The sequence below is a fragment of the Dermacentor andersoni genome, chromosome 1, assembly GCF_023375885.2.
Source record: "Dermacentor andersoni chromosome 1, qqDerAnde1_hic_scaffold, whole genome shotgun sequence".
NCBI lineage: Eukaryota > Metazoa > Arthropoda > Arachnida > Ixodida > Ixodidae > Dermacentor > Dermacentor andersoni.
Genome location: NC_092814.1, coordinates 128,385,821 through 128,412,040, shown reverse-complemented (window position 1 = coordinate 128,412,040; position 26,220 = coordinate 128,385,821). Strand labels below are relative to the sequence as shown.

The window sequence follows — 26,220 nt, the reverse complement described above, 5'->3', positions numbered from 1 at the left end:
TGTCATAGTGAAGCTTGACCATGTCTTTGATGTCAGCCCTCACACGCGCGACCCGGCGTTTCAATCTTTTGAGCACCTCCAGGTAAAAGGCCGAGTTGACTGTTTCTCCCTGCGGTACAAACTCAAAATGGACAATTCCTCGGGCGTCAAAGAAGACAGTGAGCATCGTTTTGATGCGAGAATTGCTCATTCGTGCTTTCTTGGGGTGGGTGGATGATTTTGTGTGCCACTCGCTGTTCTGCCTTTTCGATTCTGGGTGGTACTCGAACATCCAGGATTCGTCTCCATTTATGACAGAGTTAAGGAAGTCCGGCTCATTTCGAATCAAATCCAACAATTCTTGACAGCGCAAAACTCGAAGCTCTTTCTGATCTTCCGTCAACACTTTCGACACAAGCTTTGTGCAGACTTCGAACATTTGCAGATTTTCGGTCACTATCCCATGTACCGCAAATGTGGACAGCAATTTGCTGGATGCTCAATCACAGGTCGGAACGCAAAACTGCGCGCACACGATCCACATTTTCGTCTGTTCTGGTCGTTGTTGGGTGTTCAGAACGGGGTTCGTCGGGGACCTCCTCCCGGCCCTCCTTGAACGCCTTGTGCCACCTCCCGAACTGTGACCTTCAATTGCAGTTGTCCTTGAAGGCCTCTTGAAGCATATGGAATGTTTGGGTTGCATCCTTTCCAAGCTTCACGCAAAACTTGATAGCATATCGCTGTTCAAGCGAACGCTCCATCGCGCCGTGTTATGCATTATGCAGCCACTGCTCAGAGTAAACTGGCGACTGGCTGCATTGGCAGGGCAGAACTCGCGCCACATTTCCTGACGAGTGTTACCGCGCTGTCATGGATAGTCGCGTCATAATAAAATCATGTGCATTACCTTCATAATGGAACCTGTATTAATAAAAACATGTTGGAAGGAAAGTAAAGGGCTGGGTGTTTGGCACTTGGTGTTAATCAGTCGTCAGATATAGCGGTTTCACTTCTTTTACTGTTTTTCAGAATTTTTTACATCCAGCATACATGTAAATTAGCTGGATGGGTGCTTTCCAAGTATTCTAGACATGAAATAGTTAATGTTCTTGTATCTTATATTCTCATAGAGAATTCTTGCATGTATTTCACATTCTTACACTTGACAAAACTGAATGAAAAATTTAAAGTTCCTAATTAGTGCTGCACTAATTTGTTTTTCATGATTCTGAAAGTACAAAAAGTGTCCTGAAACAAAATGTTCACTGGACAGAATTATTTGGCGCCTGAAAGGGTTAAGAGGAAGCTTTAGATCGGGCCCAACTCCGACGCGGCCTATTCAAATACATGTAAAAATGCAAAAACGTTTTTCTGAGATAACCTCCTGGACCGATTTTAACGAAATTTGTTGCATTTGAGAGAGCAAGTTAAATTCTAGTGACTGTTGGTCGCAGAATTTCCTTTTGGGCCCTGAGTTTTGTTAAAAAAATTTTCAAATATTCGAAAGTTTTAAAAAAATAGAAGCACGAAGTTTACAGAATCATAGCGCTGCATAAAAAACAGATATCTTGGTTATGTAAACGGGATCCATTAGATCATTGAAAACGGACAAATTCGATACGTCATTTTATATCTTATGTGAATTTGTTACGTTGTTTAAAAGGGTTCTGCAAAAGCTATATTTCCATAATACTAAATTTTTTGAGATTCATGTGTAACATATCAATTTTGTCCGCTTTAGATGTACTATTAGACACAAATCACAGAATTGTATTATCAATTTTCGTTGCCGAGTTACAGAGTTGTAAACTTGATAGTCTCGTTTTTTGAAAATTTCAGATTCTTGACAATTTTTAATAAAAAATTGATGACCTAAATCAAAAATCCGAAACCAACAGTCACTAGATTTTAAGCTTTTCTTTTAAATGCAACAAACCTTGTCAAATTTGGTGCAGTGGTTTGCCGAGAAAAATGAATTCTCCTTTTACGTGTATTTAGATAGGAGCACCCGAGCTAAAGCTTCCTCTTAAAGTGAATACCACATTGTATGAAATGGCTGGTTACTTTTTGTTGCATAGAAAATAGTTTTTTATATCATTGTATTATGTAATATGCCATTTCATTGTGAACAACGTTCAGCTGTGTGTATGATGAAAAAAAACACATCTGCAGACTTCAATAATTCCTCTGGCACTCAATTCGTATACTGTGACAGCAACAGTCTGTCACAGCTGACATCACCATTTCTGAAAAACAACCTTGTGATGCATGCAACATCGTGCTTGTCCACTAGTTGTGCCTGTTGTGGCCTCCAAAATACATGCAGGGATGCCACCACTCTCAGAGGCTGTGTGTGGCACAACACTTTGCATAAATTAGAACTTGCCAAACATGAATATTGCATGGTAGCAGAGTGATTAGCTCATCTCTCTCCAAAGTGCACATTGCCACAGGAACACAAGTTCAGATACGAGTGCCGGTAGCGAGCAGGGACCGTATTCTGTAATGGTTCGCTTTGTAACTGGTTCGCTCTCATGGATGCTATTGGTTGGCACTTCATTGCCGTGATCCCTGGCAGGTAAGACTACAAATTTGTTGCCATCACACAGGTTGTCAATCATCTAAGCAAACCTATCGTCTGCTATGAGCGGAACCGCGGAGAAGTGGTTCGCTTGAGCGTCACATGCAGTCGCAATCATGATATCAAGGGTTGCTAAGGCAACCGTGGCCGTCTGCTACTCTCACTTGGCCGGTGCGACGAGAGAGAGGCCGATGGCGGCTTTTTTGGTTGCATTGCTGGCAAGCAATGGTGAAAGATGACGCGACGAGAAGCAACGGCGCGACACGTTCGACATGAGCTAAGGAGAGCTCCGAAAGTATTTTAGGCTCTCCAAAAACACAGTGCGATGGACTTGCGACAAGTTAGAATATCTCAGACCACAAGATTTAGTAGCATTGACACTACAACGTAAGTGCTGTGTGCGCTGCTTTTCTTTTCTTTTCTTTCTTTCCTTTTTTACCAGTGCATCTGGAATGTAGAAGCTATTAGGTTGTCGCAACCGTCAGCCAGTCGCATCATTACGGCCATTGCTAGGGTCATTATGGTTGAGGAAAAACAAAAATTGGGGTGAGATTTCTCTCCACGGTGCAGGAGAAACCGAAACTCAAGAACACTTCCTTGACCGCAGCAAAATTCTCGAAGTTGTGGGATGTGTGGACGGAACTCTCACCACAATTGTCTGCTCTAAGAAGCTCAGCCCTGGTGAAACAAAATCATATTAGAGCCACGGCCCACACCTAGAGAACTGCTTTGATTGCTTAACATATGGCGCACCACCTAGCAACAACAAAAAAAGTTAATAAAACAATGTATATAAAATTAAACCACCAGATGTCTGCATTGGAAGCTCACATTTATTACTGGAAATTAGATGTGCAAGTGTTGTATACAAACCAATATTTTTTTTTACGAAACTAGCAACATCCTTCAATTACTATATTGTCCCCAAAGCACAAACAAAAATGATGACATGACCTTGCAGCAGAACGCCACTCATTCATTGGTCTCCCTCGTGCTATGACGTTCCACTCTCACCGAGTGATGTAACCCAGATGTAACAGCCAGAGCGAACCGGTTCCAAAGTGAACCATTACAGAATGCAGTCCCAGAGTTGTGTTTCAAGCACACAAGCACTTATTTGGCTACGGATCACTCCTTTAATGTGTTGAAATAATGAAGCCGTTAAATATGATGTGCTCTTGCCACGTCGTGTGCTTAAAAGATACCTTTAAGAGAACTCTGTATAATATACAGCAGAACCTTGTTCATACATTCTAGGAAAAAAATGTACTAACGGGAAAACGTGTGATCCGAAGTAACGCTGATTACGCTGATGACATTCCGATCATTATAAGCCGTTATCGCTCTTTAGCACCTTACCCATCCGCGTTGAAACATTATCAACCATGGTGAGCGGTACTCCAGCGGCAGCTGCGTATGGGCGCACGAGGGAGGAAAGTGGGGGAGGAAAGTGCACCAGTCTTCCTCCATCGCGTGCAAGGCGCTGGGTGGGGATGGGGGCATTTTTCTCTGGCGGCGACTGCGTATGGCACGGCTGTTCGGACCCTATCTTGAAAGCGATCAGCTATTGGGGCAGAGTGCGGTGAATGCTGATAGCTTTGTGAACGCTTTGTTCTCACCACTTATGTTGAATTCCAGTGGCAGATCACGAGCGCTCAGCCGGATCGGGAACAGAGCACGTCGTTCTGACTGAGATCGCTCTCGTCAAATCTGCGAATGGAATGCGTGCGCTCCAGCGGGGGCGCTTAGTACAAGGAAATCAAGTGAGAGGGCGCTAGACTAGAGGTGGATCGAATAGGCCTCATCCCAGCATTCCATGCGTTTGTTTTTCTTTTGTGTCGGAAGAATCGCCACTGGACTTGGGAACTTATAGTGCCTGAGTCGGAGGTGTTACTATCCAGGAGCAGGAACAAAAACGCACGGCACAATGTAGCGTCCATGTTTTCCGTGTCGTCCATAGTTGCCTGTGACCGGAAACAGGCGACCATAAGAGGAAGCAGAGGCAGGTGAAGGAAATGCGTCACACAGACTTCCGGTCAAATCTGCTGCATTCGGCGGAGCAAATATTTTTGCTCCGCAGAGCGATCCAGTTTCGGTGGCTAGTCCCAATCTGCCATTGGAATAGGATTGGTCCATACAGAGCAGAAAAACTTGATCTGGATCTACCATTGGAATTCAACACTATAGTTCACGTTGAAGCGAGAGGCAGCACGGAGGTGAATTGCCCACTGCTGCAGGCCCTATCTTGAAAGCAATCGTTTACGTGACGTACGGACGAAGGGACAGCTTTCCTCGTCAGGTAAGCATAGAAATGCTTACGCATTTAAAACCAAGTGCGCGCCGGCGTTGTCAGGTGAGGCGGGCAGGCGAGTATTGCAGGTAAGCTGATGCGGCAGGCGGCTACTGTTCTCGATTGTGCGTGCCTCACGCCTTTTGTTGTGGACGTGATATCTAGCGGCTGGAAAATGTACCTTACAATCACACTTATCGCCTCTTAAAAGCGTGCAGTACGCTTCCAACGGCACTCCGCCACATGCGCTGTAAAACAGATAGGTGAAGATAAAATGCTTATCGCAATAGGGTTGGCAGCGATCGCTGTGAAGGCAGTGTGTGTCGACCCGGGAGGAGATTTGCTGGTACCTAAATAAGAAACTGAGTGTACGCTGTCCTTTTCATGTGACACGGGTATGCGAGTATTACGGTGAAGCGGCCGCGGCGGACAGCTACTGTTCTTGTGCCTCGCGCATTTTCTTATTTACATACCATCTGGCAGCCAGAAAACGTACCATACGATCGCACTTTGGCGATCTACTGAACATTGGTGCCGAAATATTGTGTTTCCCAGGAACACATAAACCGGTAAGAAATAAGCATTACTCATTTGGGTCATTTCTTGTGTTCTCGATCGCGAATGTTGGTGCCAGGCAATCGGTACATAATGGCATCATATGAACGAAGTTCTACTGTATACAGTCGACTTCCTTCAATTTAATTCCTCAATGGAATTAAATGAATAGAACTATCCAGCGGCTCAGATTACACAAGAGGCAGAAAAGAAAAAGAAAAAAAAAACACTGAAAGACATTGGCAGTTGAAAGACGGTTGATTCATTTGGCAGTGTTTGCCCAATTCTAACATGCCCTCAAATCATAGGCTCACCCTCTTTTTATTAATTCAATATAGAAAGCTAATGTACAACTGCTTTTTTAGCAAGAAAAGTTAGCATACCTCCAATTCTGGCAGTGAAAAAAAAAAATAGAGCCAGCAAACTTTACCTGCATAGAATGGAAATTTATTTGCAGTTTATGTCAATCATCATCACTCTCAGAGGGCATTTTATCTCTTGTCTATGAACCACATGTAGTCCTCCATGCAGTCCACTCTGCGTTTGATATTCTGCCATTTCTCAAACGACTCCACCACATTCCCTATCCCTAGCAGGATGGTCGCCCACACCTAGACTAAACACTACGCCAGCTCATCTTGCGACACATGCTATTTTCTGGAATGCCAAAACATGTTGTGCAACTTGTTGCCTCTAACTTAGCATGCAAAATAATGTATCTTTTGAATTAGTTTTCGTAATCAGAGACTTCGAGTGACACAGCATTGTCAAGCGGTCATGCTACTCATAATACATGAGTACGTATTCCGTCGGCATTTTATCATGACAACGGCAATGGTGGTAGGCTGTTGCAAACACGGTTTTGGTTTCGTATCCGATAGCCCTGTGCAGGTAATCTTTTGATGCAGGTAATCTTTTGACCAATTTTCTTGGAATAAAAGGCACATGTTAGGATTGGGTAAATACTATAATCATTTATTGGAGGTGGGGGGAGGTAAGCTACTGCGTTCACTTAAAAATCTTTCTAGGGCAAACCGAAAATCAACATTTTTGGTGGAATATTTTTTGCATATTTGACGCATTCATTGTCCCCTAAGTGCCGCCAAGACAGACATTGCTGCTTATCAGCCCCATTGAAGGCAGACGTGTGTGGTGACAAATCAAGTTCTAACTATTTGGCAAAGGCCAATTTCAATATAATAAACAATGAACATTTGTGGCCATAGAGATGCATTGGTGCTGGCCGGGACCTCAAGTGGAGTTAATTTAATGGAAGTTTACGTCCTCTATAAAAACATATTGTTACGTAGGAAGACGCACACGAAAAGCTATGTACAAATATATTTACAAGGAAAATACGCTGCGCTTGGCCAAGAGGCAACAGCCCGCACTAGCTTCTAATCGTCGTCGTCGTCTTCACACTGCTGGCCTTTCGTGATCGCGCATATTGTGCCGTAGCACTACCCCCGGCTGCAAAAGCGCCGTCCCGGAGCGACTAAAGATAGGACTCGGAAGCAGTGTAGTAGGCCTTGAGCCTACTGACGTGTACGACATCACTAGATGCCACAGGAGAGGACGAGGTTGAGGCCACAGGAGCAATTTCGTAAGTCACAGGCGTCACCTGGCGCAGCACGCGGTAGGGCCCTGTGTATCGCGAAAGGAGCTTCTCTGAAAGTCCGACGTGACGAGAGGGCGACCACAGGAGCACGAGCGCACCAGGTGAAAACTGTACGTCACGATGGCGGGCGTTGTACTGACACTGCTGAGTGGTCTGTGAGGCCGTCAGTCGAGCACGGGCAAGCTGGCGTGCATGGTCAGCGAGGGCGATGGCGTCGCGCGCATACTCGCTTGTTGAGACCGCAGCAGGAGGAAGTGCCGTGTCTAGGGGCAAGGTAGGTTCGCGACCGTACAGTAGATAAAAGGGAGAAAATCCGGCGGTGTCGTGCCGGGAAGAATTGTACGCAAATGTTACGTAAGGAAGGGCAATGTCCCAGTCGTGGTGGTCCTTGGAAACGTACTTGGCCAGCATATCGGTAAGAGTACGGTTTAACCGCTCTGTCAGGCCATTGGTTTGAGGATGGTATGAAGTAGTCAGTTTGTGTTGAATGGAGCAGGAACGCACAATGTCAGCGATAACTTTCGAGAGGAAGTTTCGACCACAGTCAGTAAGCAGCTGTCGCGGGGCGCCATGAAGCAAGATAATGTCACGCAAGAGAAAGTCCGCGACGTCAGTGGCGCAGCTGGTAGGGAGAGCCCGAGTGATAGCGTATCGGGTGGCGTAATCAGTCGCGACGGCTACCCATTTGTTCCCAGAAGATGACGTGGGAAAGGGACCGAGCAGGTCTAATCCAACACGAAAGAACGGTTCCACAGGGACGGTGATCGGCTGGAGATGACCGGCAGGTAGCACCTGAGGTGTCTTCCGACGCTGGCAGGGATCACAGGCAGCAACATAGCGTCGAACGGAGCGAGCGAGACCAGGCCAATAGAAGCGGCGGCGGACGCGGTCGTACGTGCGGGTTACCCCAAGATGTCCTGAAGTGGGTGCGTCATGCATCTCAAAGAGCACAGTCTGTCGTAGCTGTTTTGGCACAACAAGAAGAAGGTCAGAGCCGTCAGGGAGGAAGTTCCTTCGATACAGAATGCCACCCTGGAGGACATATCGGCGAACGGATGCGTCGGTAGGTGTAGAGCGCAGACGCTCAATAAGTGCTCGCAGCGATAGGTCTCGGTACTGCTCATCGGCGATGTTACCGAAGGCAGAGACAGAGAAAATGCCGTTGGCGCTACTACTGTCGGCGTCGTCAGGCTCGTCGACCGGGTAGCGAGACAGGCAGTCAGCGTCCTTGTGTAGTCGGCCAGATTTATAGGTGACAGTATACGAATATTCTTGGAGGCGTAAGGCCCAGCGACCAAGTCTTCCTGTAGGATCTTTCAGTGAGCATAACCAGCAAAGCGCGTGATGGTCTGTGACAACGGAAAAGGATCGGCCATATAAGTATGTGCGGAATTTCGCAACCGCCCAAACTAGGGCCAGACACTCACGCTCAGTGATGGAATAGTTGCGCTCCGCGGGTGAGAGGAGCCTGCTGGCGTAAGCGATAACACGGTCGTGGCCACGCTGGCGTTGTGCCAGTACTGCTCCAATTCCGTGACCGCTGGCATCAGTACGGACTTCGGTAGGCGCAGAAGGATCGAAATGGGCCAAAACGGGAGGCGTTGTGAGAATGTCGATTAGATGAGAGAATGCAGAGGCCTCGTTATCGCCCCACTGGAAAGGAGCGTCTTTTTTCAAAAGGTCGGTTAGTGGTCGTGCTATGGCGGCGAAATTTCTCACGAAACGGCGGAAGTACGAACAAAGGCCGATGAAGCTGCGCACATCCTTGACACACTTCGGAACAGGGAAGTGCGTAACAGCATGGATCTTGCCTGGGTCCGGTTGCACTCCGTTCGCGTCAACGAGATGTCCAAGGACGGTAATCTGGCGACGGCCGAATTGGCACTTCGATGCGTTGAGTTGCAGACCGGCTCGCCGAAAAACGTCCAGGACTGCTGAGAGGCGCTCGAGGTGCGTAGCGAACGTTGGGGAGAATACGATAACGTCGTCCAAGTAGCACAGGCACGTGGACCATTTGAAACCGTGAAGAAGGGAGTCCATCATGCGTTCAAAAGTGGCAGGGGCGTTACATAGACCGAACGGCATCACTTTGAATTGATAAAGACCGTCGGGTGTGACAAAAGCAGTCTTCTCGCGGTCGAGATCGTCCACGGCAATCTGCCAGTAGCCGGAGCGAAGGTCAATAGAAGAGAAATAGCGAGCACCGTGGAGGCAGTCAAGGGCGTCATCAATCCGAGGTAGGGGATACACGTCCTTTTTGGTAACCCTGTTAAGGTGCCGATAATCCACGCAAAAGCGCCATGAGCCATCCTTCTTTTTGACCAGTACTACAGGTGACGCCCATGGACTATATGATGGTTCAATAATGTTCTTGGCAAGCATTTTGCGAACTTCTGCGTGAATAACTTGACGCTCAGCTGGTGACACTCGATACGGGCGGCGATGAATAGGAGGGGCATCGCCGGTATTAATGCGATGTTTGACAGCTGTAGTTTGGGCTAAAGGACGATCGTTAAAGTCAAAAATATCGTGGTAGGAAAACAGAACGCGGTAGAGTTCACGAGCGTGCTCGGAGGGCAAGTCGGGGGCAATCATTTTCCGTAAGTCAGCGATGGTGCAATTTGCCGACTGCGATGGTAGAGGAGTATCGGATGAAGTGTCGTCTACTGCAATGGATGCTACTGAGTGATCCCCGAATGAACAAAGCTGGGCCAAAGACATCCCACGTGGCAGCACTTGTGTCGTCAAGCCAAAGTTGACCACTGGCAGGCAGACGCAATTCGCCGTAATAGATAAAACTGTATGGGGTACTGTGATCCCATGTGTAAGGAGGACGTCTTGCATAGGAGCCGCGATGTAGTGACCGTCGGGGACTGGTGGGGATGACACTAGGTCAACGTAGGTCAGTGCCGAAGGTGGCAAGCGAACGAAGTCGGCGGAACTGAGGCGACTGGGGTGTGGTTCAGCAGGATCCAGAACAGGCAGGTCAAGGCGGAGAGTACTGGCGGAACAATCGATGAGAGCAGAATGTGCGGAAAGGAAGTCTAAGCCGAGGATGATGTCGTGGGGACAGTGGGCGATGACTGTGAATAGCACGATTGTTGAGCGATCGGCGAAGGAGACGCGGGCGGTACACATACCAATTACGGGGGCTGTTCCGCCATCGGCGACACGGACAACAGGCGTCGTGGCGGGCGTGATAATTTTCTTGAGCCGGTTACGAAGGTCAGCGCTCATTACGGACAAATGCGCCCCAGTGTCTATGAGAGCAGACACAGAAACACCGTCGACTTGCACGTCAAGAAGGTTCAGATGAGTGGGCAAAGTCAGTAGAGGATTTGGCGGCGTAGGGAGCAATGCAGCGTCACCTCGAGGCGCTGCATCGTCTAGTTTTCCGGCTGGGAGCGGCGTCCGAAGGGAGTCGGCGAATAGGAGCGACGGGGCTGGGGAGAGCGAGATTGTCGTCGTTGGGGCGAAGGCGAACGAGAATAGGGGCGGTTCGTTGCAGGAGAATCAGGGGCGGCATTATCGGAGCGTGCGGCATAGGGACGAGAAGGGCCACCTGAGGGGCGAGAGTAGGCAGTATAAGTAGGCCGGCTCGGGGAACTCCAGCGACTACGACAGTGCCGAGAAATGTGCCCGATTCGATGGCAGTGGAAACAAATAGGCTTGTCGTCAGCAGTGCGCCATTCAGATGGGTTGCGGAAACGTGGTGGGTAAGAAGATGCGGGACGGGGCGAAATCGAAGAAGCCGGGCGGGTATTAGGGCGATGGGCCGAGCAGATGGTGTGAAGACCCATGTTTTCAAACTCCTGGCGGACAACTGCCTGGATCAGTGAGACCGTGACTGCAGATGTGTTGGTGGGACTGGAGTCGAAGGCAGCCGGATAGGCGGCCTCGATCTCACGCCGGACGATCCTGGTAACATCGGCAGTGTTGTTGGGACGAGGAGCGTCGGCACAGGAAGATGTCGCTGGGGTGTTGGGCAGACGGGCAAACTGCTGGTCAATACGTCGGCTTTTGGCGAGTTCCAGGCGGCGGCACTCTCTTATAACAGCATCCACCGTCGCTACGTTGTTGCAAACGAGCAAGTTGAAGGCGTCATCGGCAATGCCTTTGAGGATGTGGGAAACCTTGTCTGACTCAGTCATGTGGGTGTCAACTTTGCGGCACAGAGCCAAGACGTCCTGAATGTACGTGACATAGGGCTCTGTTGACGTCTGCACACGGCCGGAAAGCGCCTTCTGCGCGGCAAGTTGTTGACCGTAGGGGTTGCCGAACAAGTCTCGAAGCTGTGTCTTAAGTGAATCCCAACTGGTGAGCTCATCTTCGTGCGTGCGATACCAAACTCGAGGTGTGCCACCGAGGTAAAAGACTACGTTGGCGAGCATAATAGTAGGGTCCCACCGGTTATTGCGGCTGACGTGTTCATACAGGCTGATCCAGTCATCGACGTCTTCCCCATCTTGGCCCGAGAATACGCCAGGATCACGGGGAGCGGGGAGAGTGATGTAGGTCGTCGAAGTGGCAGCAGGTGTCGGAGCCGGCGGAGTCGGGTTGTCGTCGCCGGGAGCCATGAAGGAAGGCTCGACGTACCGTCCACTGCGAAGCTCCGTGACGAGGTACAGGGAACGTCCACCTCCACCAGATATGTTACGTAAGAAGACGCACACGAAAAGCTATGTACAAATATATTTACAAGGAAAATACGCTGCGCTTGGCCAAGAGGCAACAGCCCGCGCTAGCTTCTAATCGTCGTCGTCGTCTTCACACTGCTGGCCTTTCGTGATCGCGCATATTGTGCCGTAGCAATATCATCGAGATTTGAGCTGCAGTGCAAGATTTAGCAACAGTCTATAAATAGCCTCTGTGCTGAAGCCATTGTGAAATGTAATATTTTTTCCCCTTGGAATTTCTTTTGTAGTTAGATTATTTGGACATTTTCATGGTTGGTGCCATGTAGAAAAAAAAAAACAGTGATTGTGTTGGAGATTTTCAGTTTGAGTGAATTTCGATCATTGGATTCCTGCTGCCTCAGGGCACACATTTTAGTTGACCTAGTGATACAGATATCATGTTAAGGGAATTTTTTTACATGAGACCATGAGATATGACTCGTTTAGATTCTAATATACTTCGAAACATCCAAGTTCAATGCAGTATCTCAACTGTATATTTTCCAATGTTTATTTAGTGGCATGAGGATTTGAAATGCTAGGGAGGTACTTTTCTTTATTCATCGTGGTCTGTTGATAGAGCATGCAACCTCCTTTGCTGTTTATTATTTTTAGTCTGTTTATGTGCAGTGCTTGTGCGAAACATTTGAAAATATCATTTTTATTCTCATTGCAGCTAAGGTAAAAAATCTATACAAGATAGCTCTGCCATCACTGCTTGAAAAATATGGGAAAGGAAAAACTTTGGAAGAAATTATAGTGCTCTCCAAGGCACCCTCTCCCTGAAAAGGTGAGTTGCAACTACTTTTGTTCGTGGCTCTCACTGGCATCAATGGGGCCGCCATACTGAAGGACCAACAGCAAAGCAAAAGCAGTGCCACAATGTGACCTACCTTCAGGTTATGGCCCAGCATAACTATGCACTAAATGGTAGTACGCACCAATCAGCAAGTACAAATGTGTGCCTCGTTACATGCGCCACTGCCAAAAAAAGTAACAGGCCTCTACAGTAAATTTTCACAAAAATATGCACGTAAAAGGTTTATTTTTTCCAAAGCAGTGAAAAACAATTCTGGCTTTATCATACAACCATGTGATAGACACAGGCAATACTAAGCAGCATTTTAAAACTTCGGTAGGGTGCAGAACGGATTATTTATCGGCTCCACACATGGACGCGCATCTTCCCGATGCGTGCCCATGTGTTTGTACTACGATCTACTGAGTGAGAACCGGTACCACTTCATTGAAGCACGGCACCCGCTGTTGTGTTGTGCCAATCATTCTGTGCAATTTGTGTACAGCGTGTAGCCTAGTCAGCATAGCCTCTGCTTTCTGATGCTTTCTGTACGTGTGCGTGTTTGCCAGCCAACTGCACCCATGTTTTATGGGAGCGTCTGTGCAGTGAGCAGTCTTGAGGCCTCCACTCTTGGCCGTGCACGAGTCGCAGCAAAAAATGGTAGCACATTTAGGTTATTACCTAGTAAAAGCATGCAGTATGTTTCCTACGGCATTGTGCACTGCACCGCACGCATTGCTGAGTAGGTAGGTGAAAATGTTTATCACTATAAGGCTAACAGCAATAAGTCATATAGGCGCACCAGCCAGTAACTATGTTCTTTACCGAGGCAGTTAGCAGCCTCCTTGAATTTCGAATGTTTATTTGTATAGGCATCCGCACCTGCACCAAAACCGGAATCATTGGTAGACTGGTCTCTAACTTTCCAAAATGGTGAAAGGTCTTTTACGGCACAGCATCGCATCAGCCACACTGTTGCAGTTTGTCTATGCGTGATAAAAATGTGTCATGGTATGCACTAACTCGTATGTATGCATACAGCAAGGCAATACTGCTGGTCAGCCTTAATTAGGCTCTATGGGTACTCGGTTGGGAATTGGTCACACCAACATTTTGAGTGGGTACACATTCTCATTCAACTTTTCTCATTCAAATATTTTGAGTGGGTACACATTAACTTACTTATTTAGATTCATTCGTCCTACATTTCTGTGTCCAAAAGCACCGAAACTTCAAAATGCAGTTAAACCTTGATATAACGAAGTTCAATATAATGAAGTTCTCGATATAGTGAAGTATCTAATGTTTTATAACTTCTTATCCATTAAACACCATTTCAAACCTCAGTACAGTTAAACCTCGATATAACGAACTTCAATATAATGAAATTCTGGATATAATGAAGTATTTAACTTTTCATAACCTCACCTCCATAGAACACCATGTATTTAGAACCTCAGTATAACGAAGTCCAAGTGCGATAACCAATATTAAGTGCGATAACCATGTGCGAATTGCGTGCAACCAAGTGCGAAGTCCAATATTAAGTCCAAGTGCGATAACATCCTATCGCGTCCCGCGCACTTTGTGCTTTAGGTGTGAGTGAAAGTGTGCGAGGGTGAGACAAGAAAGATGGTGGCTTCACAAGTGCTGCCTTCCCGCATGAGCACAGGGAAAGAGGGGGAGGGGAGTGAGTTCGCGGTAACGCAATCAAGCGTGGGCGAGGGGGGGGGGGTTAAGTTGGCGTGCTCGCGATTTCTGGCGTGCGTCTCGCCCGTGGCTGCGCATAACTGTAAGTACAGCTGAGCACATATGCAGCCGCGCACCCTGCTTTAGAGGTAATCTGCCGCATGTGAAAAGAGTGGCCGTGCCGAGATGGCGTGGCATCATGTAAGCTATCTTCTCGCGCGTTTAGTATTGGAGGTTGCGTAATCTCCACTTCAGGTGACTCATTAGAGCAAGAGAAAGAGGAAGCATTTGCTCCCCACTGCCGGCGCTTTTCATGATAGCGTCGTCCCAGTGTGGGCAACACTATCAGCCATGGGGGCGGAGTGCACGTGAAAGCATGGCTGGCTTTGCTTAATTCATACCGTCAATGTGGCATGAAACCGTGTCATCTATCGCCGACTTCCAAATTCATCAAAATGAATTGTTTTCTCATTGAAACTTGCTTTCTTTTATTGCCCAATAATTTGGAAAATTGTGTGGCCCCTTTAATAGCACTTTTTCTTTAATAGCACTTTGGCCATCTAGAAGTTGTTGTAATTTTGTTTTTACAGTAGGCTCCGGATTTAGTTCTACATCACCACATAGAAAAAGTAGTAGGATGTAAAACGAAAAGCGCCGTACAAGACCAATAGGACGCCTTGACCGATTCATAACATATGAATGAGACACTACACAAATCCAATCAAATAACACTTGGCTTGGAACCGGCAAAATAAATACCCCAAAGTGTTGATCAAAAACTTCACCACTGACCTGTAACAGCAACAACAAAAGCATGAACGGCATTGCAGATGCCATGTCGGTTCCACGCCCCGCTGACTTGGCGAATACACCCGCCTTTTGTAGTTTGTTGACTGAGGTAATTGGTGATGTAAGAGTTAGTGTTCGTAGTTGGGCAGTGCACATTTGTCGAAATCAGCCGAGACACCTATGTCCTTTTTTTTGGTTTGCCGTTCCAAGTCGATGCGGAGTTGCCACACAACTCCGTCTGTCACTGCTTTATCTTCTTTCACCCAGCTTTTGCTGGAATATAAGCTGCCACGTTGCGCTACGCATGAGATGCCACCAATCTGTAACAGCACAGGAAATGCATGAATGGCATTCCACATGCCATGCCGGTTCCACGCCCTTATCATTTATAACAGCGAAATTTCGTTTAATAACAGAGGAATTTTCCTTGCACTTAAATATTTTAAAAGTGGGTTTAATCCAATACGCTAATCACCTGCAGCTGTAGGAGCTCGGATTTCACAGACTTTGTTTGTGTGTACATATTCTGCAAGCTAGGTTGTCGTAGTAGCTGTAGGAGTTGTCATTTCACAGACATTGTTTGTGTTCATGCTGTAAATTAGGCTGTCGTGGTATGTAGTAGTTCAAATGCAGTAAAGGGCACCAAAGATTAGAGGCTCTGGGGCGTTAAAGCCACCTGACAGCGATAATGAATGGTGCCCAATTCACTGTGGCTCTGATGTAATAATTTTTTTCAAATGACAGCAAATAGCCATTACTCTTCCTTTTATATTCAAAATCTGCTGAGTAAACAGTCAAAAGCATTAGATTCTTCATTTCTTGAAATATAGAAATTTGCGTGCGTGCAAAGGCATTTTTTTTTTTTCATTTCTGGCTGTTAATGTCAGCTGCACGCTACAATTTATGGTGCATTAGAATTGAGTAAGTGCGGTACTAGTGGCTTCTTCAGGAGGCCACTATCAGTGCAAAGTTATACTCCATTTCACACATAGCAGGCAATGCTGAAGAAGCTACACAAGTAGTGCAGCTATACAGGTCTCATTCTGTGTGCTTTGAAACACAGTTTTCTTGATCTGCAATATTTCTTACAAATTAACTGCATCATATATTCCAACTACTACTTGTGGACGGAAGTTTACGTCAGATCACACAATACTTGTGCATATTTCCACTTCTGGTAGACAACATACTATTTTTTGGTCAAAGCACAAGTTATGCATTGTGGCTGCTCGACACAGAAACATGTTACTCCACTCGTATGGTGGTAAATAGGTTTAGATATCCGGCGCCTTTCATGTAATAAACATGTCATGTTTTGCGACGTAGAAGGACATGACTTAAATTTAATTCTAATTGCTCAACGCATACCTGATATCTTTCTTGCATATGTAACGCACTACTTTTCGGTCGTGGATGCTAACAGTGAGAGAAGTCACTCTAGCCTTCATAGTGTTGCCCTTCTGGGCACTTACTTTAGTGACAGCCAAAAACTCATTGGCCCTGTTGCCGAAAACACTAAAGAAAAGCTGAAGCATTTTGAGGCATAAGTGCATAGGCATCACCACTGCTACCTGTCCTTAGATAACATAGTGTGTTAAACATCATTATTAGAACTGTTGGGTGGAAATGTCTGGGAGCGGTCATTTGCCTGTCATTGAGTTGCATAGAACATCTATTGTGGCAGTCACGAAGAAGTCTGGAGGAGTGACTGCCCCCCCCCCCCCCCCCTACTCACTCTTTCTTCTGATTCTCAACAGCACTGTACTACAAGCATATTGTGCATAAAATTCATAAGAAGGTCCGATTCATTGCTTTCTATTGGAAAAAGGACCTGGTGATGTCACTTAATAGTATATACTCAAGACAACAATACAGATGCATTGCATTTTCATACACTCCATATGGCAAGGTGGAGATGACTTTTAACTTCCCAGACTTTTCCAATGCTAAAAATGTTGTAGGAAAACGCATGTGACAGAGTCAAGTTTTTGTCACATGGCGACTAACATCACTGTACTATTTTAAGGAAAGAAGGTATGTGCAGAGATAAGACATTTTGTTATAAAAGGAGTACACATTACGTAAGAAGGAAAAAAAAAGGACTCTCTGCAGTGGTAGATGTGTACTTTCTTTTTCTGATATTTCTTGGTGTAAGTGCATATACATAAGTAAAATTTTGTTAACTCTGGTATATCTTCTGTTTTCAGGTACCTAGAAAAGGCCATGGCAACATATTTGTCCTGCACTCAGCAACTTGGTTGGCTCACTTGTATTTGTGAAACTGCTTTTTTTTGTTTTACTTTACCCATCTCATTGACAGATCAGTATTGTGCGTCTTATACATTATGAATTTTCATAAGCATGTAAAATAAACTTTTTTGTTTACATTGTTTAACTGCTACTTGTTTTTCGTAGTTGAAACCATTTTATGCAACATCTTTGATGTGATTAAAACAAACATATACTTCCTGCAGAAATCTGTAATTGAAGTAATTGAAGTGACAAAATGTGAATCAACATGCCAGCGAAGTTTTAAAGAGCAAAATATAAAGAGCTTCCACTTGGAGCACAGTGCAGTGTTTCATATGTGTCTCCTTGACGTCAGCTTTAGCGTGCACTGCAGTGAAGAGCAAGCACGGGGCAATGCTGGGGCTGAACGCAAGGACTCAACTTCCAGAATTATTTTCTCGCCTAAAATGAAAATTGTTCTGATTCAACTCTCAGGAGTAAATGCCAATGAACGGTACTGTGCAACTTACTATTTTTCATGTTCTCTATCTACCTTGTACCACTACCTATGCCTGTAACAGATCCAGTCGTACCATGTGTCGACTGTTGACCAGCTGATGCTTCTATCCACTTTGAATTCAAGTGCTTCTGGAAGGTGTACGTTACTTACAGGTCTCACTGAATGAATCCCTTCGCATTCCATTAGGATGTGCTGAGTGATCTGCTGATTTTTGCTGCAGCATACATATGCCTCTAATTCTTGTGAATATTTGCTCCAGTATGTTTTGTCTTTTGGACAACCAACTTGAGCCTCAAATAGCAAGGCACTTCCTTTCATATTATCGTACAGATTTTCCCTTCTAATTTCTTTCTTCCCATTGCAAATTTCCATGGTCTTTTTGTTTCCATTATTTGCATCCAATTCGCCGTCTCTGTTTCTCTCACTTTCTTTCTAATGGCTCCTGGTTGTCACTTTCAATTACCCTGTGCTTGGTTGCCAACTTTCTTGACCTCTTCTTCCATTCTGTGTATGCTTTTCTGGCACAGATACTTGTGTACTTTAGCTGCCCATTTATTTTCATCTATGTTCTCGAGTATTTCTTCAAAACTAATTTTGCTCTGCGCTTCTCTGACTTCAAAAGAAGCCCAGCCTATGTCACCCTGCACTGCCTCATTTGTGGTTTTACCGAGGGCTCCCAGAGCCAACCAGCCCACCAACCTTTGATTAACTTTCAACCCTGACACGATATCCGACTTTAAGCACAGAACGGTATTTGCGAATGTTAGCGCTGGCACCACTGCTCCTTTCCAGATTCCATACATCACTTCATATTTATTTTGGCCCCAAAGTGCTCCATGTCTCATTGTTGCTGCCTTCCGCTTCCCCTTTATTTCCAGATTATCTTCGTGGGTGCTTGACAATGATTCCGACTTACTGTTGAATTGACACCACATAATTACTTGTCTCTTCATTAAAGGTCATAATTCCTGATTTCTCTGTGCTAAACTTAAGGCCCAGATTTGTCACTGCATTGCCACACATATATTCGCAAGTGTCTGTAACTAATTGTCCACTAGTAGCACTATGTCGTCCACATATATCAGTCCGGGGACCTTCTGTTGCCCCATTTGTCCACTATGCATGTAGCATAAATCAAACCCTATTCACTGTTTTCTACTCCCCTTTCTATGCCCTTAACATGCAGCATGAACAACAATGGAAACAGGACATCCTTGCTTCAGTCCTTGGTGAATTTCCACTACTTCATTACATTTTTGGCCTTCCTATACAATTTCTACTTGGTTGTCTCTATACATCTCCCTCAGCAGCTCCACAAAATCGTCATCTATGCCTTTGTGCTTGAGAATATCGCATAACAATTCCCTGTATACATTGTCGTAGACTCCTTTAATTCGACATTCTATCCATAAACGTACATTCTGAGCTACTGAAACCTCTATGCACCGAGTTAGTACGAACATATCCTCTGAGTGGCTGCCTGTTCTGAACCAATTCTGTTTTCACCCAATATATCATTTTTTATGTTCTAATTTAATGGCTTGCATTACCATGCTACATATGACCAACATTACTGTAACTGGCCTGCATTAGCTCGACTTATCCTTATTATCTTTGCCTTTGTAGATGAGGTTCTTCTTGCTTTCATGCCATCGAACCGGAATTTTCTTCATTCTAATCACTTGCTCTGTGGCATTAGTCAGCACTTCCTTACTCTTTGGACCGAGGTTTTTGATTAGCTGTATTGGGATTTCATCGGGCCCTGCAACGGTGTTATTAGGGACATTTTCTTCTGCTTTCTTCCAGTAAAAGTTTTCTATGCTAAATTTTGATCTCTCAGGCTTCTCTGCTGTTGCCAGATCTGTTTGTGTTTGAACTACACTTTCTTTCATGCTAAAGTTATCCTTAATAATGTCTCTGATTTACTGCAGCGCATCATCTCCTTCGAACGTGGCACGTCTTCATCCCTTATAGCCATTTGGGAATTTTTAGTTGAGCTCTGAGTGCTCTTACATGGTTCCAGAATCTTGCTGGTGCACCTTTGTCTCTTTTGCGAATGTTATGCAGCCAATGTTCACTTGTGCATTTTCCTTTCTCAGTCCCATCTAAGGAAAACTTTTTTTGTGTGTGTACTAATCCCAACTTTTTGGCTTCTTGATGATCCTTTGATGTCAGCCTATGCTCTTCCATAGCTTGCTTTGTTTCCTTGTATCACTACTGATGTGGTTTCCTCTTTTCAGTCCAACAATTTTTCGTCGTGGTCTCTCTTATCTCCAGCTGCATAAAATCTACCAGTTCCTTATATTCTCCGACTGTTGTAAGAAATGCCTCCATTTCCTTTATTTTTTCTTTCTGATCTCCCTTTGCTTTTCATTCATCTTTAAAAATTCTGATGCTATTGGTTCGTATTTTACGATAGTATCTCTCCAAAATCTAAGGTTAAAAGTTTGTAGTCGCTACCCAGGCTCTTTCTTCCATGTTCATCTATCATCTTTTGGTCTAAATGAGAAGACAGGGGGTTAACCGAGGGTCCCGATTTTTATTAGCCATTTCATAAGAAGCCAACAAACACTGACACCAAGGACAACATGGGGGAAATTACTTGTGCTTAATAAATGAAATAAAGAAACGATAAATTAATGGAAATTAAAGTGGATGAAAAAACTTGCTGCAGGTGGGAACCGAACCCACAACTTTCGCATTTTGCGTGCGATGCTCTATCAATTGAGCTACCGCGGCGCTGTTTCCCCATCCACTCACTTTCTTGGGTATTTATATGTACTAGTAGAACCCTGGGAGTGTTAGCCAACGCCACCGCTCACAGACCTTGGTGGCTGACGTGGAACGTCCTTTTTGCCGCAGGCGTCACGAGAACGTGATCGAGTTGGGTGAAGGTAACTGGTCAATAAACCCACACATGCTACCTGAAGGCATCAGTGTTGCCGGATTCGAGACCTTGACCGCACTTATTCGGCGATGTCACATGTATTCATCGGCAGAAAAATCCCAACGGCATGTGCAGACATCGCACCGTGCGGGTTTGTTTAATATAAGTCTGCGCTAACGACGGGTGCTTGTTATTGAAGTACAGAAGCAGCATTACGGCAAGGGTATAATTTATAAAGAAACAATCAAGACATTGCATTACTCAACAAAATTTATCGGCTAGTTAACATGAGCTCCACTTCATGTAAATGGGGTTCATGGCGTTTGTCTGCGGGACGCACCTGGCACGTATGTGGACCGTGTCCCAAACACCGGTAACATCGTGTTCATACCCGCTTCCACAGAGGTCAGCGTCTTCCCTACAGCTGTCACCGCAGAAGCAGCAGTCTGGCACCCGAACAAAGGAGAAATCGCAGCTGCGAACTTCAGCCATCTTTGCTGCGAACGGTTGTCGTCTGCTACTGCTCCCGCACGAACTGTGGGAAGCGCCCGCTAGGTGGCTATCAGTGGCGCCTCTAATCACCGTTTCAGTTCCGCATCTCCTCGCCGCGCCCGCAGCGAGTATGCGGCCCGCCTCTGTGCCCGCCACCGCGGCGCTGCTGTCGACGTTTGCGCCAAGGAAGCGCGTGGTCTGCTACAGGCGCGTAGCGTTCCGTTGTGCTTTCGCACGGCGCTTAACTGACGGTATTGCTCATGCTTCACGGCATCATTATCTGCGCCTGACAATTTTAGGAGTTAGCCCACGTATGCGTACAAACGATCAGTGATTTAGAAAAAAAGTGGGCATTGGCGATTACATTTCGTTTTTGGCAGAATAGTCGCTTTCGTGCGTGTGCATTTCGCGCTTTTGGTTTTTAATGCGTTTAAGCGCTTGAAATCTGCCGTAGAAAACTACGCTGTCGAATATATGGCGTATGACTCAACGTTTATTGATCAAAACATCTATAAACAATGTTATAAATCGTCTGTGCATCTCCGCGCTGGCGCATTTCATACCTTCCGCATCTGTATGGCGAAATGAGGAGTTTACTTCGCACGTCCGCTTGAAAGGTGACGCTACCTCTCCGTATCAATCACACTGATCGCGAATAATTTTTATTCCTGTTTTCCGAATGCGAAATCGCGCGTCAGGATTTACAAAAATTGAAACAACAAAGCTTGAACATTTTCCCCGATTTTATTAAGGACGAGATACACCCTCCAATGTCGTCTAAAGAGGTTCCATAAAGCGACTGCTTAGTTTTCAAAGCACATATAGAGGGCTACCTGATAAATGGATATGATGCTGATATTGCTCTGCTACCTCTGGCAAAGAGTTAGAAAATAAGAATATTACAGAGATGTGTTAGTGGACTTGTATTAGCATATTGACACGTGTTCTTATCTTTATCGGGCGACCACGTTTCGCCGCTTAACAACTGTAATCGCACAGCGACGGACGCGCCTGCATGTATCCGACGTTTCTGGAAAGTTATCGATGCTTCTACCCGGCTGTCTGTTGTCGCCGAACCTTGTGTTATCTGATTTCATCGCGTAACGCGAATGGTGTAGAACTTTGTGGAAGGCACGCGGGTCCAAACGATTAGTCTGGAACATTCGACGACTGCTCTATAAAAGCCGACGCACTTGACCCGCTGATCAGATTTCCGACGATCGCTGACTGTGTTCGCCGCTTTCGTTGTGCTATAAGTGTAGCCTGTTTTGTGGGCACAAGTTCGCCCAATAAAAGTTAGTTTTCTCGTTCACAGTATTGCTACTGTGTTCTTCTACGTCACCACCACGTGACATCTGGTGGAGGTGCTTTACGTTCATGTACCGGACGCCCCCGACAAGCCGTAATTCAAGCCCGGACCGCAAAGAGAACACCAACGTACTCCCGGACCATCGAGCAAGCCGCCGTCTTCAACAGCTGCCTCCGGAGCACGGACTTCTACCTGAGAAGACCAAGAAGATTGTGGCCAAGGCAACCCCAATGGCAGCCCCAGCGTCCCCCATCGTGCTGCAGCAGCCCAGGGAACCACCGACGTTCCGCGGTTCCACATTTGAGGACCCGGAAAGCTGGCTGGAAACGTATGAGAGGGTCGCTACGTTTAACAACTGGGCAAGCGACGACAAGCTACGACATGTCTATTTCGCATTGGAGGACGCCGCCAGGACGTGGTTCGAGAATCGAGAAGCCACCTTGACGACGTGGGACCTCTTCCGAAGCGGCTTCCTGCAAACATTTACAAGCGTCGTGCGAAAAGAGCGAGCCCAAGCTCTACTGGAGACCAGAACGCAGCTGCCAAATGAGACGATCGCGATCTTCACTGAGGAAATGAGCCGTCTGTTCCGCCACGCCGACCCAGAAACGTCCGAGGAGAAGAAAGTACGCCTACTGATGCGTGGTGTAAAGGAGGAACTTTTCGCCGGAATGGTAAGAAGCCCACCGAAGACCGTCGACGAGTTTCTTCGCGAGGCGACGAGCATCGAGAAGACACTGGAATTGCGGAACCGGCAATTCGACCGACGCACCAAGCCGACAAGCTACGCCGGAATTCAATCACTGGCCACGGACGATCTGTGCGAGACCATCAGGGCCATTGTGCGCGAAGAACTGCGCAAGGTCTTGCCATCATCGCAGCCTCAAGTGGCCTCGATCGCCGACATCGTGAAAGAAGAGGTGCACCGATCGCTTGGTGTTGCTGAGGTGCAACCACAAGTACCGCAGCCCCAGCCAGAAGCGATGACTTACGCCGCCGTCGCCCGCCGTCAGGGTCCCCCTCCACGACCGCGCCAGGGCCCCGTAACGCCGCAATTCCGTCGACCACCACCGCCGCCGCCAGCACGCCCACCCGTCGGCCAGCGCAGCTACCCGAAGAAGACAGACATTTGGCGCGCTCCTGACCACCGCCCGCTCTGCTACCACTGCGGAGAAGCGGGTCACGTCTACCGACGATGCCCATACCGGGAGATGGGACTGCGAGGTTTCGCCGTCAACGCTCCGCGCCCGCAGCAAGGTGAACGCCCTCGCGATATCGCCGACTACCTCGCCGCTACTCAGTGGAGCTCTCGACGACCGTCGCGTTCGCCATCACCAGGCCGCTACCTGTCGCCGCAGCGCCGACCATACACTGGCCCAGCCCGGGGCCGGTCAGCGAGCCCATATCCGGAAAACTAAAAGCAGCAACCGATGGAGGTGCGGTTGCTGTCCGTCGAACTGTCGAAGATCCTCCGCCGCCGACGAAGACGCCGAAGAAACTACCTCGACGACATAACGACACGCCGCCGTCCCGACGAAGTCTGGAAGCAAAGAATACGGCGACGAAAGACGACCTGACGACGCGACGTTCCAGCTTCAGTTCAACACGACGCAGCCGTGATCCGACGCCAAGACCTAACTGTAACGCAAGACAAAGAACCACCGACCTCGACGTGCTTCTCGACGGCCACGCAGTCACCGCCTTAGTAGACACAGGAGCCGATTACTCCGTCATGAGTGGACCCATCGCCGCCCAGTTGAGGAAAGTTAAGACTGCATGGCAAGGCCCTCAAATTCGGACCGCTGGAGGACACCTGATTACGCCGACTGGGATCTGCACGGCAAGAATTACCGTTCATGACCGGACTTACCCTGCTACTTTCGTTATCCTCCAACAGTGTTCACGAGACGTCATTCTCGGCATGGACTTCCTGAATCAACATGGCGCAGTCATCGACCTGAAGTCGAAATCGATAACGCTGTCGCAAGATCAAGCGATACCGCCGGAGAGCTGTCGTAGTCGCCACGCCTTGAGTGTGCTCGAAGATCAAGTGAGCATCCCGCCGCGCTGCAGCGTTATTATTTCTGTCGGCACCCAAACACCCGCTGACGTAGAAGGCGTCATCGAGGGCGACCAACATCTGCTGCTCGACCGTGAAATTTGCGTCGCAAGAGGGATCGCTCGACTGCACGGAGGAAACACGAAAGTGTTGCTGACAAACTTCAGCCAGGAGTTCAAGCACATCAACAAGGGCACGACGATCGCATACATCGAGGAAATTCAGGAAACCAGCGATGCCTTTGTCCTCTCGGATTCTGTTGCATCTACCCCGACGACCGTAGTTCCCGAGCCAGACTTCGACATAAATCCGAGTCTCCCCGTTATTAAGCAGCAACAGCTCAGAAGTCTGCTTCGACGATACAAAGACTGCTTTTCGACGAAATCGAGGATTCGACAAACACCAGTCGCGAAGCATCGCATAATAACCGAAGAGTGCGCTCGACCACTCCGCCAGAGCCCGTACCGAGTTTCGACGCGAGAACGTGAAGCTATTAGGCAACAAGTCGACGAAATGCTGCGCGACGACATCATCCAGCCGTCGAAAAGCCCGTGGGCCTCTCCTGTAGTCCTGGTAAAGAAAAAGGACGGAACCCTACGCTTCTGCGTCCATTATCGTCGACTGAACAAGATCACGAAGAAGGATGTGTACCCCCTTCCACGGATAGACGACGCATTGGATCGGCTCTGCAACGCTAAATACTTCTCGTCGATGGACCTCAAGTCTGGCTACTGGCAAATAGAAGTCGACGAAAGAGATCGCGAAAAGACTGCCTTCATCACGCCAGACGGCCTCTACGAGTTCAAGGTCATGCCATTCGGACTGTGCTCGGCGCCTGCAACGTTTCAGCGCGTCATGGACACGGTGTTAGCCGGACTGAAGTGGCAGACGTGCCTTGTTTACCTGGATGACGTCGTTGTCTTCGCCGGAAATTTCGACGATCACCTTAGGCGGCTTGCGACAGTGTTAGAAGCCATCAAGTCATCAGGGCTCACTCTGAAGCCGGAAAAGTGCCGTTTCGCTTACGATGAGCTTTTGTTCCTAGGCCACGTGATCAGCAAATCAGGAGTGCGCCCCGACCCACAGAAGACAGCTGCCATCGCAAAGTTCCCCGCAGCCAACCGACAAGAAGCCAGTGCGCAGATTCCTTGGCATGTGTGCCTACTATAGGCGCTTTGTCAAGGACTTTTCACGCATCGCTGAGCCGCTGACAAAGCTAACTAAATGTGACGTCGAGTTCAAGTGGGAAACGCCGCAGGCCCACGCATTTCAAGAACTCAAACGACGCATGCAGTCGCCGCCCGTATTTGCGCACTTCGACGAGCACGCCGATACCGAAATACACACTGACGCCAGTAGCCTAGGCCTCGGTGCCGTCCTAGTCCAGAGAAAAGATGGACATGAACACGTGATAGCTTACGCTAGCCGGTCGTTGTCAAAAGCGGAAGGCAATTATTCTACAACCGAAAAGGAATGCCTCGCCATCGTTTGGGCTACAGCGAAATTTCGCCCTTACCTCTATGGCAGGCCATTCAAAGTGGTCAGCGACCATCACGCGTTGTGTTGGCTAGCTAACTTAAATGACCCTTCAGGACGGCTGGCACGGTGGAGCCTCAGACTACAAGAATACGACATCACTGTAACATACAAGTCCGGAAGAAAACACTCAGATGCCGATTGCCTATCACGCGCCCCCATTGACCCACCGCCGCAAGATGACGAGGATGACGACGCCTTCCTTGGCATAA

General features: G+C 47.3%; 1 protein-coding gene across 1 annotated transcript in view; it reads left to right on the top strand.

The window, feature by feature from the left end:
* LOC126544140 (uncharacterized) overlaps nt 1–17,371 on the top strand; it is a 159,493-nt gene extending 142,122 nt beyond the window's left edge. Inside the window, exons 12-13 of the mRNA XM_055062015.1 lie at nt 12,376–12,489; nt 17,184–17,371. Coding sequence (XP_054917990.1) covers nt 12,376–12,485 — 110 coding nt within the window. The 3' untranslated portion in view covers nt 12,486–12,489; nt 17,184–17,371. The remainder of the gene's footprint in view (nt 1–12,375; nt 12,490–17,183) is intronic.
* The last annotated feature ends 8,849 nt before the right edge of the window (nt 17,372–26,220 follow it).